The sequence below is a fragment of the Phycodurus eques genome, chromosome 18, assembly GCF_024500275.1.
Source record: "Phycodurus eques isolate BA_2022a chromosome 18, UOR_Pequ_1.1, whole genome shotgun sequence".
In the NCBI taxonomy this organism is placed as follows: Eukaryota; Metazoa; Chordata; class Actinopteri; order Syngnathiformes; family Syngnathidae; genus Phycodurus; species Phycodurus eques.
This window is the reverse complement of record NC_084542.1, coordinates 9885209-9899620: the sequence shown is the minus strand read 5'-3', so window position 1 is coordinate 9899620 and position 14412 is coordinate 9885209. Positions and strand designations below refer to the sequence as shown.

Below are 14412 nucleotides of genomic sequence, written 5' to 3'. Positions count from 1 at the left end.
GGCCAAAAAGTCTTGCATAGAATATTATTGGATTTCCACTTACCGACACTTCATGTCGGTAAGTGGCTTTGGAAACAAAGCATCATCGTTACCTATGCCAAGGAGCTTATGTTTTGATAGCCTTTTGTTTATTAGTTGTCATAGGCATTTAGGTATATGCAGCAAGTGGGCATCTATGAAGGTATGCAATTTAGTGTCGATCCAAGTGTCCTTCAACTTCAGAGGTCTGTGTTCTGCTGCCTTTTTTTTTTTTTTTAAATAAATTAAAGCTGTGTTCCCAACCTTTATTGAGCCAAGGCACATATTTTACATTAAAATAATCCCACGACACACCACCTGACAAAATTCTCACAAAAAGTACTGTACATATTACGAAATAATCATGATTTTGGTTCAATTTACTCACAAATTTATTTACTCAGGTCAAAATCTGTGCCTGTTTTAGTTAAACACTAAGCTATTATTATGTGTGGTATGAATGCCAACAGGTAATATATGTATTTTACCTACTGCCACCTAGTGGAAAAGCATTTAATTGTTCTGCCTGTCACTATATGTCGCTGGCATCGATATATTATTTGTCGTAAATAAATAATAATTTTGGACCAACTAATTGGACAATTTCCCACTGCACACTTGATGATCTCGCGCAACACATTGATTAACAACGTGACAAGTGAGCGCCGTTTTTGTGGAATTTTCTAAAAAACATGTCATGAGCACTTCAAACGCTTCTAAAATCCTCCAAAACAAAAAAATTCAGGAAAAAACAATAGATGACTAAAGTACATGACCTATTTTGCTGCCCACACTGCCCTTTTCACGCATAATGTTAAATTTGCGCTATTTAAGTAGAGCCTATCCGAAAGCATTGATGGATATTTTTAACTGAAAATTGTCAGCCAATCGGGGTTCCCAGTGTAGATGCCGAAATGAAAGGGTTTAAGAGATATGTTGTGAAATAATGAATTCATACTTTTGTATTCCAATTTGAAGGCATTTCTTGATCAGATTTTGGGGTGATATCACACAAAAACAACCCCAAAGAGGGGAAAAACTGAATTTCTCAGGAATGCATCATCTTATTTTCAAAATTCTTGCTGTGTTGTACTCAGATTGAAGTGTTCATTCCGACCAGACTCAACATTTTGACAGAAAGTCATTTTTGGTTAATCTTGTCACATTGCTACATTGATGTACCTGAGCACAGTGGTTGGGAATAACTGAATTAAAGAACTCAATAATGAACATTGTCCGTCTTTTTGAATGTCTGTTGCACAGGAGAGCACACTGGCTGGCTGGTACCTGAGTGGAGATTCAGGACGGACAGTGTGGCCTATTCACAGAGAGACACCTCAATATCTAAGTGTCCACCATGCAGATGTTGTGGACAACCTTGGCTCCGCTTACTACTGGAATGCACCTGAATCATACCTGGGAAACAAGGTGAGAGGAAGACATACCGCGTAGTTAAATCTATCATAATGCAAGTCCATATACAATGGGAGCGTTTAACATTAAGGCATTTTAACTGTGATGAACAGTAAGTGTGAAAAAAGTAGGTAACCACTTCTAACATTAGTCATCCGTTACTTTGAGTGAGGGATGCATTCACTCGTAGTTCATTCTTCAGTGGATTGCATTCTACTCTTTGGCGATTTTACTAAGCAGATGAGAATATAATTTCCGGACTATAGAAACCTTTTTTGCCATCATTGTGAGCCTTCAGTGGTGGCATTTTGAAGAAATAAACAAAAAAGACCAAGAAAAAGCACAACACATTAGTGTAAACTTGAACTCCAACCCATAAAAGGGTGTCAAAGCTTATGAAAAAAATAAAGTCAAGTCAAAGTTATTTCTATAGCCATTAATCACAAAAGAGTCTCATAGGGCTTCACAGGCCCACAGTTGACAAAGATTGACAACAAGCTCTGATCTAAACCCCCCTACCTCCCCCCTCCAACCAGGGAAGGAAAAACTCAAAACCCCATTTAGGGAGAAAAGAAGAAAGCTTGAGAAGGGACCACAGATAGAGGGATCCCCCTTTCAGGCTGCAATGGATGTCAGGTGGCCAACATTTATCACATAGTATAGTGCTGTACAATGTTAATTAAGATGGCATGACGGTCCATTTAAAGAGATGAAACGCCGTAGGTGGATGCCTTCAGGAAAGTGGTTCTGCCTCAGGACTTAGCCCAGTCGGTCAGAGCAGAATTTCAAAAATATAGGTGTGGCATGGAACCTTTAACATACAGGAATGGATACAATTACAGTAATTTGGAACAATAGTATTCATATTTGTTTGTCACTATTTTACATAATTTCTGATTTCAAATTCAATATGTTGATATAATAACAATGAAATCCAGGGACAGTTGTGTATAGTACAAAAAAAGTATGAGGAGGCAATTATACATTCATATCACTGGCTGTAATCCTCGCATGTCTAAAATCGTCACTTTTGTTGAGCCATTATATAACACTGCATCTTTAAAGCAGCACCATTTTCAGCACTTGAGAGTGGTCAATAATTTGTAAAAAAAAAAAGAAAAGTTGGTCAGCTCCCACGTGGGTCTGTGATGCAAATGTGTAATATCTGACCCAAGGCTGCATCATTAGGATTGACTTGCACAAACAAATGTGTGCGTGATCTAAGGATGAATGGTGTGAAGATACCACGCATTGTGAGAGAGCATATCCTGCTGGGATTCCTGCCTCCCCCCAGCGCTACTTCTCTGGATCTGCTTCTGCTAATGTCAACTATTTGAACGTGTGCCTCGTTTTCTTTTGTCAGTGTAGCCATGATTAGACGTTAACACTTGCGCTGGCAAATAGCTGGAGTCCATGCTTGTGAAGTGAAGTTGTTGTTCTACAGCAGACTGCCTGTGAGGTTTGTCTGGGTGTCATGGCTTCGAGGAAGAGATTGCTGCTGCATTTCATTACTTCACCACCCGCAGGCCCTGGCTTGTCATTTCATTTATTTGTCTGTACTTCTTCCCCTTCATCCCTCCAACCATCCCTCCATCCATTTCTTTTTGTGGGCCCCCTCGTCTAACTCACTCTGTCTCTCCAGGACTCCCATTTTCTCTCCTCATGTTCCTTAATCATGCCTCTCGATCTCCCATCAGCTCTTCTGCTTCTGTATCCCGCTCACTCTTTCTGTCTCTTTTAGAGTAAAGAGTGTTTTTGCCTGTTGAACTCCGTAATAAATTTTGTTTTTCTCATAGCACGCAAACACAAACTCACACAGATTTGTCCCTTGAAAGTCTCTTTTCACCAATGAGCAACATTACAGTTTGCCATTGTGAACATTCAGTTCTACCAGGGGTTGGGAGCCTGTTGCCCATCAGTATGGTTTGATTGTAAAATAACAGAAATAAAACATCAGACAAAGTTTTATAAAATGCACAAAAAAAAATATATTTTTAAAAAGCAACACCAATGCTCATACTATATCACAAGAACATTTAGTGTGACACTTGAAGGACTTTTGAAATACTAAAATTGCCCCTGATAGGAAAATGATTCCTCACCCCTGAGCTACAAGAATAGCGTGATGTCACACCGCCACAATGATCTTAACAAGGAAAAAGGCCTGGGTAAACAAAGACAGCCTGCCAAAACAAAAAGTCAGACACACACTGGAAACTTGCTTCCAATCAATCACTTTCAAATTTGTGAGAGTTTGTCAGTGAAGTTTAATCTAGCCCGTCGGGGAAAACCCTGGAGATACTATGGATTCATGGTAATTTATCCGCTGTTGCCTTAGAGGATTTGTGTGTGTGTAAATCACAGGCCATAGTTTTATTTGGATACGGCTAAAATTGTGTACACTATACAGGTGCATCACAATAAATTAGAATAAAACCTCATGTGTTTCTGTAGTTAAAAAACTCATTGATTAGCAACACAAACTATTTTTTGATGATTTTAGTTTACAGCTGTAAAAGACGTTTTTCAATCTCCAAGAAATTAGCATGTTACATACGAAACAGCCAAAAAGATTTTAATATGGAAATGAGGTTGGAATTGGCCTTGTGTTGAATGAATCTGTATAATTTATGAGTTTCACTTTTGGAATTGGAATGCTAAAATACAATGAACTCTCCCGTTCGAAGCCACTGAACATTTCATTGCTGTTGAGGATACAGAGTTTAGCGGCTTGCGTGATCACTTTGGACTGCCAGACTAGTTTCAGAGTAATGAAAACTGCTGAAAAAAATTACCAATTATTGCGTTGATGTATTTTAAAATAACACTCCTAAATGACTTCTTCAAGAGTCTCCCAATCTAGTACAATGCCATCATCAGTTGCTTTGGTTTTATTTTTTCTAACTGTCAATCTTGGCTGATGTGTTGGACAGTTGAGTCTTTTGCCGTATTTGCTGGTGATTGTGTGACACTAGAGCAATGTCAGCATTAAAAATTAGATCATCTAATTGGGACGATGGTTTCTGTCATTGTGTACATAATCCAGCATAATCCTTTCTGGTAATTACTCAAAATTATTCATTTTCTTCATAAAAACTTATTATGGGTGTCACGCATGTTATACCTGTACCTCCATCAAATCTTAACAATGAACCAAAACTTAAACTCAAGCCTAAATTGAAGCTCATGTTGTAAACCTTCAAACTGGCTGCCTTGGACATGTCACAAAAAATGTACTCAAATTGTTTTAACATTGTCAATGACTTTTAAGTATAAGCAGACATGACTATACAAAGACACATAGCACCATTAAACGTGGGCAGCTAAGACACGAACGAACACATCATATCAGTCAGATGATGATGTGTTTTAAAGGGAATGGGGACAGCTAAGCAGAACTGATGCATCTGAACATGAGCAACAAATGGCGCTGTATACGCTGCCTGTGTGTATTCGGTATGAAAAAGGGATTATTTGATTCAGTCTAAGATTGTGTTATAGAGATACTCTGTGACTTGACGCACACACACACACACACACACACACACACACACACAACGTTCTGTTACTTTAGAGCGTGTCATTGGAAGTGACGTGTAATGACTAGCTAGCCGTGACTATACGTACGTCTGAGTATGTGCGTGATAATGCCCTCAATTCATGCATGACCTGCAGTGTCGTTCAAGCCAAGGATGCTCATTGGCCCGTCAGCACGCTTAGTGGCTGCTCATTGGTCCAGAAAGCACGTTGGTATTTTATTGCTGGTCTGGGTCCAAGGACTGCTCCTTCACACGGATATTCTCAAATCTTATCCGCCAGAAACAATGGATGCTGATGACATCACTCTATTTCAGAAATTAGTACAGATTGGAAAGTAGCAGGAAGTAATTTTGTTTCCCTCAAAATATTGTATTACACAATTTAATTCACTCCTCTTGCCAGTCATTCATATAAACCACCGCCTTGCACAATAGAGAGAAAACAAAACGAGAAACAACTCACAGTTAAAAGAGGCCACAGCAAGTTCGGTTGCATGCGCATGTGCAATGTAGATGTGTCATTTAAATACTGCAATGTGATTCTTCATCAAGTTATTAACGATAACTACCACCTTGCACAATAGAAATGAACAGACTGAATGCAACAAATGCAGTAGTAGTGCTGTTTAATGAAGTGATGGCACAGTTAATGGCGCATACTATAAGCCTGAATTCTTATTTTCCTAATATAGTGAGTCCTTCATTTACTGGGTTGTACGTTACTCAGAATGCGCTGTAGTCTATCGCTAACCCATGCTAACGCAGTTGTAGACTATAAATTGAAAACAATCAAATGAAAAACACAAAGCACTAACTCCGGTAATTGAGTGTCTTCTTATGCTGCTGGCCAAACTAGTTCATTGTATGCAGTTCGTAACCCCGAATCAGCGTATATCGGGACCATCGTAAAGATAAGTTCTAAATACAGGTGTTGTACTTAATTTCCTTCACAGGATTGATCAAGTATTTATCTGTGTATCTATTTTAATGGGCAGTGTGATCCCAGGACAACAGGGATCAAGACGTTTAAATGGCCGAGTGCATACATGTCAAACTTAGGCCTGGGGGCCAAATTTGGCCCAGCATGTAATTATATTTGGACCGCAAGACCATATTAAATGTGTATTAGAGCTGGCCCGCCAGTGTATAGCACATGCATCACTAATATTACAAATCCCATAATGCTTTGCTAGTGTGTTGGCCCATCAGTCTAGACCGGCGAGCGCCCCTTCCCTTTCTGTTGCAGTCGTTAGCAACTATGCTACCAGTCTCCTCGAGCAAATTTACACTCCCCCTTCCCAAAAATGGCCAAACGAAAGATGGAGAGCAGTTTACTTCCAAGACAGGTGGGAGGCAGATTGTCTGTTCACTAAAGTAGACAGACCTGTTTGTCTTGTGCGGCGCAACGTGGCTGGAACAAAGAAGATAACATCATTTTTATGCCCTTTATCAACTCCTAGGCAGGGACTGTTAATAGTTTGAGGTTTAGATTTTTATTGAAGGACATTCTTATTTTTTGGGGGTTGTTTTGTTGTTGGCCTTTGAAAAAAGATTAACATAAAAAAGAAAGGTAGTTGGAGATTGATAAATAGAAGATAGAGCGACAAAATACTTCATGTTATCTATTTAAATACAAAACAAAACAAAATAATACTGATGTCTTTTAACGCAAATTTGATTTCTCATGTGTTTATAATATTGATGTTTGTTTATTCCAGATTCAGTGTTTAAGCAAAATTTAAGTTTGTTGTCATTTGATAAACCTTAACGCTACATTTCTGCAGAGAAGGGAAACATGCACATTGCAGTGATTTTTCATTAACTATTGAGTTTGGCCTGTGACGTTGTCCCAATTTTTTATTTTGGCCCACGGTGAATTTGAGTTTGACACCCATGGCCTAGTGTAAGAAACCTGTTAGAAAAGTTCTACAATATTCATATATAGGAGCGTAGCTAGTCATTAGGGAGCCCAAGGCAAATCCAGTCATTGGTCCATATACATCCACATGTAATTAAATGCATTTTCTCAAGTACTGTACTTTAGTTCAATTTTGAGATATGGTAAGTGAGTGTGAATCATTTGGGTGATTTTGTGGCTAACATGGCTTCATTTACCACTCAGTGATGGTCCATCAATCCATTGTCAACGCCGCTTATCCTGGGTAGGGTCGCGGGGTGCTGGAGCCTATCCCAGCTGACTTCGGGCGAAAGGCGGACTACACCCTGAACTGGTCGCCAGTCAGTCGCACGGCACATATAGACACTGACAACCATTCGCTCTCACATTCACACTGTCACTGAGTGGGAACTGAACCCACACGCCCCGCACCAAAGTCAGGTGAGTGTACCACTACACCATCAGTGACCTCTCAGTGATGGTGTGAGTGTGAATGGTAGTTTGTCCATAAGTCCCCTGTGATTGACTGGCAAGCAGTCCATGTACCCCGCCTCTTGCTCAAAGTCAGTTGGAATAGGCTCCAACTCAAACATGACTTTGAATGGGATTAGTGGTAGAAAGTGGATGAATGGATGCTTTGGGGGTCACTGTAAATGCATGTGAACCTTTTACTGGGTGGCTTTGCTTGATTTAGGCTGCAATGTGTCTGTTCAACTTGCGTGTTTCTCTGGATTGTTGCATTTCCATCACTTATTTCTTGAGTGTTGTCATCCAGCAAAGGTTAAGTACTTTTGGTAGATCCCAATTCTTCTTTAAAGCAGTTCTCAGTAAACAGTATCCAAGCTATCAGCAGTTTTATCAGCCATCAGTCAAACCAGTCAAGTAGACTAATTGCTTCCATCTACCGAGCACCCAGCTACACTAACAGATTCACTGTCACTTCAGATGAAGGCTGAAAAACAGGAACGTTTCCTCACTTGTTGGGAAAGGAGTGACAGGGATAGACCGATGGAGAGTATAGTGGGAGACAAAAGGAATGGATGGAAGTGTAATGGATGAATGTGCAAGTGTCCTTACTGAACATAGACCCTGCTGTAACCTGACACACGATGGGGATTGCCTTTCACATCAAAGTATTCAAAGTTAGTGTTACAATCTGTTTTCATCTGTTTTATCTTCCCTGGATGCTGCTAACAAAAGGCAGAACCATGCTCCAGTCTGTGTCCCTGTGACATATCACAATTTGATAAATGAAACCACTTTTTTTTTTTTCATGCGAGAAAATATTTATCTGGCAGAATCACCAGCCGTGACCGGCTTTAAGAGAATTGATGTGTGAGACATTGGTGTGCGCCGTCACTCCTAATCTGGTCACAATGGCATGAGATGAATTTGCCCATTCCACTTTCTTTTCTCCTCTCTTCCCTCTTCGTTTTCCCCCACTTACATGGCTGAAAAGATGCCCTTACTTCTATCACTGCAGATTAGTGCCGCTTTTTGTCAGCCAAATAATTTGCTCTCACACACACATTTGTGTGTCTGTAAAGTGTGTGCAAGGGGCCTTGCATGTCAATCCTGTGGTTACTATGTGATTTTATTCACGAATATATTCATCATAAAACAGGATATGAAATGTAGTAGAATTATGGGATTAGGCTGCAATCTAATCTCTTAACTATACAGTATGTTTTCTGAGGATTCCATGAATACCTTTGTACCTTCACAAGTCAATTTATGTCATCAAGCTAATTTGAGTACAAATGAGATCTTTTCGTCAGTCAGCTGCCACTGATTTTTATTTTTTCATAGTCACAGTTTTATTTGAACATGTCACAACTTTGTGTTTATAACATGGGCCTAAAAATTGTAATTCTTTTAATTTGGACAATTTTCTGTTTGGAATCTGCCATTTACTCAAAAGGTAGAACAAGTACACGTCTACACTTATACCACGCAGTTGTGCTTCCAGCCAATTGTGTTTTGAAAGACACGAGAACCACAGTCCATGATGTCAGGTGTAATACTTTGTGGTGGTCAACATGTGCCAAAATTGTTTTCATCTTCTTCAATTAAGTGTAAAAAAAAAAGGGATGGATGAATTATTTTCTCATTACATTATAAAACCTTGTGCAAAAACTGTATAGACAATATTTTAAGTATCATGTTATATGATATACCACTTATACAAATACTGTAAGCTAAGTAAATACTGTACATTCCACTTCGCTGATAATGATGAATGAGGACCTTTTTAACACCACTTGCCACACAGGTGTAAAAAGAAGTTAACCAGTTATTTTAATACACGTTGAGAGTTAATCTTTTGATGCCGGCAGACCTGAGCCTTCATGAGATTTTCTCATGTGACATCCCGTGCAATGATGCTTTGACCTTCAAGTTCATCTCCACCTTTTAAAGTATATTTTATTCAGTGGAATATATTTTATTCAGTGGAATAGCGTTATTTGCTGCTCAATTATTTTCTTGCAGGCCTCTGGTATCCGATATGTTTTTTGGTTCAACTTTTTTCCTTGTTGGATGCAAATTTAGGTAAGTGCAGCCTGGAACGGATGATAACACACCCTGGTTACCGTCCATCCATCCATTTTCTGAGCCGCTTCTCCTCACTAAGGTCGCGGGCGTGCTGGAGCCTATCCCAGCTATCATCGGGCAGAAGGCGGGGTACACCCTGAATTGGTTGCCAGCCAATCGCAGGGCACATACAAACAAACAACCATTTGCACTCACATTCACACCTGCGGGCAATTTAGAGTTGTCAATTAACCTACCATGCATGTTTTGGGGATGTGGGAGGAAACCGGAGTGCCCAGAGAAAACCCACGCAGGCACGGGGAGAACATGCAAATGTCCACATATGCGGGGCCGGGGATTGAACCCCGGTCCTCAGAACTGTGAGGCAGACGCTCTAACCAGTCGTTCACCGTTCCCCCTGGTTACCGTCCGGTAACTAATTAAGGTGTCCAAGTTTTGAGGTACCATCTCTGTATAGTGATCATATCAATTTTTGTATCAGTTTGTTATTCTGCGATTCCCAATATTTAAAATGAAATGTAAAAAAACCAACATAAAATACATTATTGTCTGGTTAGAGGTAATAAAAATAGGTCGGAAACACATACTTGCATATGCAAAATTATTCAAAGCTCGCTTGTCATACACATGGGGGCTCTGGTGGGAGGGCCAAGGGAAAAACTGAAGTGTGTCTTTGTGTGTGTGTGTGTGTGTGTGTGTGTATATATGCCATTTTTATACCTATCCTTGTTGAATACTAAACGCACACTTCTGAGAAGAGACTATGAATGTTATCCAATATTTTTTTACTTCTGTTTTCCTCATCTTTCCCATGTGTTTGTCATCATCCTTCCATGTTCTTATCCCGGTTCTTGCTTGTTATATGCTCATATTAACTATATTTTAAGTGCTTGCAGTGATGAAATCCTTTGATTATGCGTTATAAGTCCATATTAGGTCATTTCATTTGTGTAAAGTGGCCCGGCTTTCCTTGTATCCACAGCAATGTGAACTTTCTGATTGGGGTTCTGACCGTGAGGATGATACCGTCTTCCTCTTTATTTCGGTCACCAGGAGTTAATAACAGGCTTAGTGAGTCTCTCAAGGGGGATCACACTGATGTCTTTTGTAGCTGCCAGCGTGTCAGTGCCACTATTGTTCTTTTGTTTTTGTCCCCTCTAATTCTACTCTCTCTTACCATGCTTTCAGGCTTTCTTGCTTTCTTCTCCTCCCCATGGTGGAGAGGAAATAAAAGAATTTCCTCTCCCTAATGCAGAGATTTGGTCATTAGGTTGCCATGGCAAAAGCTTTGATTGCTTTCCACATTGAATGTCTGAAATTGGAGAAATTGTGAGCACTGAAAATGTTACATATTTTATTCTACATGCTTATAGCCCCTGAAAAAAATACTCAAATTATCTTAAATGCACATGAAATGCAAAAATTTAACAAAAAAAAAGAGTTAAATTAGTTAAACATCTTATAAGCAATATATTGATGCAATATTGCTTTTCTAGTTATAAATCTTAAAAAGATGCTGAAGAAAGCTGAAGTAATACTTTTCTGTCTTATTATAGTCATAGGACTTAATATACTGTGATTTGGCTTGTATGAGTAATCATGGGGTCATAATTTGCAGGTGAAATTGAATTGTCATATTATTATTGCATCATTGGTTTCCTGTCCATAATCTATAAATAAATGCAAACATAATTAAACAATAGTCCTAACAACAACAACAGGAGTGGCAATAATAATAATCCATCCATACCCAGAGAAAGCCCAAACAACCACAGGAGAACATGCAAACTCCACACAGGAAGGCTACATCCCAGATAAGATTCCACGACCTCTGCACTTTGAGGCAGTTGAGGTAACCAATGGATCACCACCAACACACTGCCACCACACCACCACCACCAACATCAACATTTGTTTTCACACATTATATTTCAATTAAAATGAAAGTTCATTAAAGAAATAACATCATCCCATAAATACTTTTTTGGGGATCTGCAGTAGCATTATAGCGTGCCTGCTTGTGTCAGCAGTCGCCCTATTACAGTAATAGCCAATTTGTCTTTTTATGTAGTGTCTTTTACTTTCACAGCGCCGCTATTAAGTGTTGGCTCTATTTGATTAGATAGGCCAACCTCACTGGAGGCAGTGTTGGTTAATCGTGAGCGAGATGATGCAGCCCCTCCACGCTAACTGTACTGTGCCTTTCAACTATGATTTTACTGTCGTCCAGAGTCCAAATCAGCAAATGGGGTTAGATAGAGAATAAGTGTTAGTCAATAAAATGGTCAGTACAGTGTTTGTGTGTTTTCATTCATCTGTGAAATGGGTGATTCCTCCTCCAGGTCTAAAGATGAGTGCAAAGGATGGAAGAGGTTTATAGAGGCATAAAATCCACTTCTATACTCCCCCCTCCAACTTTTATTCTCTGTCTTAAGCTCAGTTTCTTGCACCCTTCTTCCTCAACATTGTCCCTTTCTGTCTGTTTTTTTTTTAATGGCCGTATTATGCCTTCACTGCAACCCCCTCCCCTGTATGACGGTTCAGGTTGCAGAGAGAGGAATACATTCTGCCATCATGCTGACACAGCGTTGTGCAATGTACTGTAAAGCTAATTCAGTATAGTTGACAGAAGCACTCATTCATTGTTCTTATTGCATTTATACAGTCTATAAAGATTTGTGAATGAAAAAAACATTCCTCACGAGTTGTATTCACTGGTTTTAGTACTTTGGGCTAATCATATACTTACAGTATGTATACAGCCTTGCTCCTTAATTTGAGTTTTTTTAACATCGTCAACTAAGTAGCCAAACAGCCAATGAAAACATTTTTTTAAAGCCATGATTTTAAAGAGTATGCCAATTAGAAAACAAGAGCTGTCCGTCAAAATACATTCTCGACATTGTCTGTATCATTACCCTTGGAATTTGAACACAATATTCTGAGGAGATGCCTGACGATAAACTTATATTTTCTGTGAACTCAGTCTAATTAAATCATGAATTACCACTATTCAATGTAAAATGCACACAATGTTTTGAGGACATTGTGCGCTTTCTGTAAACGTAAAAAGATAATCAAGTTATGAGTATGTCAGCTTCAATACATGAAAAGATAGTGAAGCTTAGCACAAATGTTTCTATTTGTGGGTTTTGCTTCATATTATCTTATCTTCATTTATGAGGCATTGTTATTGTTAAACCTAGCCTATTACCCGTTTTCTTTGTCTTTAATATTGAGCATTTTTGTGAAATAAGAGTCTTACTTTCTTTTTTTCTATTACAAAATCACATTATCTTTCAATTTGAAAGAGAATAATCGGAATTAAGTGATCTCATGATACCAGGCCTATCTTAAATATGTATATGTGGACTGATATTTGGGGGTGATCTGTACATTAATTGCAATGAACAACTTACATGTAATTTTTACACCTTTAATACACATTTCTTTCATGCAAACATATCCCAATTACAGTATCTTAAATACAACAACAGAGCGTTGTATGTTATTCATGTTCCACCAGTGTACAACATCGACCACAGTACAATGTGTCTGCCTTTTAATATCAGGCATTAAACCATATCATTAAATATTTGTTTTATTAATGGCTAGGATTTAGAAGACATTTACAAACGGTTATGGGCATCATCAGTATAGGCCCGCATATGTGCAGTATCAGCAAATCCTGTTAAATAGTTTATCTAATAAACAGACATACCCATACAATGCACAGTAATTGGGAATCCAAGTCTTGTAGAGTGATGTTTCATCACATCGCTTGTGCTGCATATAAGTGAAAACATGTATTTCTTTTTTTTTTATGTCTTATAATGAAAAAATAAATAAATACAATCTCACTGTTTAAATTTTGTATTTGGTCTTTTATTCAGCTACCAGCCTATGGAGGGACAGTGGTCTACACTGTGTCTTACACTATAGATCAGCAGGAAAGGATTATTCGAGTCACTTCAGAACCCGACTTTATTATTGAGGTAAGTGTTCAATCACAGTATCACCAAAAAACTGAAACAACACACACACACACGAACGCATGCACACACACTGCAGCAAGTATAGAAACAGTTTAGAGATGACTTATGGACTCATAGTAATAAAACAGTCTATGAAAATCCCAATCCTCCCTCCTTCCTCTGAGTTTGCCCCTCTGTCATCAGCTAGTGGTGATATGATGAACTACAGCAGTAAGCAAAGCACCGACACTTCCTCGTTATGGTTTACATGTCACAAAACGGTGTGTAAATGTGTTACACAAAAGGTAACTATCTATCCATCCATCCATTTTCTGAGCCGCTTCTCCTCACGAGGGTCGCGGGCGTGCTGGAGCCTATCCCAGCTATCATTGGGCAGGAGGCGGGGTACACCCTGAACTGGTTGCCAGCCAATCGCACAAAAAGTAACTACAGAACAAAAAATTATTTTGATGAAAACCAAGGAAACCATAGAAATGAGGCAAATATAAGGGATCGTCAGTAAATGGAAGACAGACAGAACGAAATAAGTAATTAGAATGATTGAGCCCGATTGGGTAATTAAGGATAGAAGGAGAAAGGGGAAAGAGAGGTATAGAAAAGAAGAGAAAGATATGTAATCAGCTAATGTTATTTAAAGACATGTCAGTGAGAGTGACAGACTGGGAGGAGGAGGAGGAGAAAAGGAGGAAGACAAGTGTCACCTTTGTTGTCAACAAAAAGCTGCTCCAAACGATGACAATAACGAACCACCTACATGCTGTCAAGCTGCTCGCTGTCCCTCTTTGCTGTCTGTCTCTCAGTAATCAACCCTCCCAACATGCTTTATTTATCTGACAGCCACCACCAAACATGCAAACATGTGCATTGTATGCATCTAGAATGATGCATATATAATCACCACTCAGTTTTAATTTGTGTTCATTGTGTTCTTTTTTACCCACTCTCTCTCTCCGTAACCATACACATAACTTTACGCACACCTTTACAATCTATCCAA

The 14412-nt window shown here is 39.0% G+C and overlaps 1 protein-coding gene across 5 annotated transcripts in view; it reads left to right on the top strand.

The window, feature by feature from the left end:
• The window catches only part of lama2 (laminin, alpha 2), a 159554-nt gene that overhangs the window by 52175 nt on the left and 92967 nt on the right, over positions 1-14412 (top strand). For all 5 annotated transcript variants that reach the window (XM_061704863.1, XM_061704862.1, XM_061704860.1 and 2 more), the window contains exons 14-15: positions 1282-1446; positions 13314-13415. In XM_061704863.1, coding sequence (XP_061560847.1) covers positions 1282-1446; positions 13314-13415 — 267 coding nt within the window. The remainder of the gene's footprint in view (positions 1-1281; positions 1447-13313; positions 13416-14412) is intronic.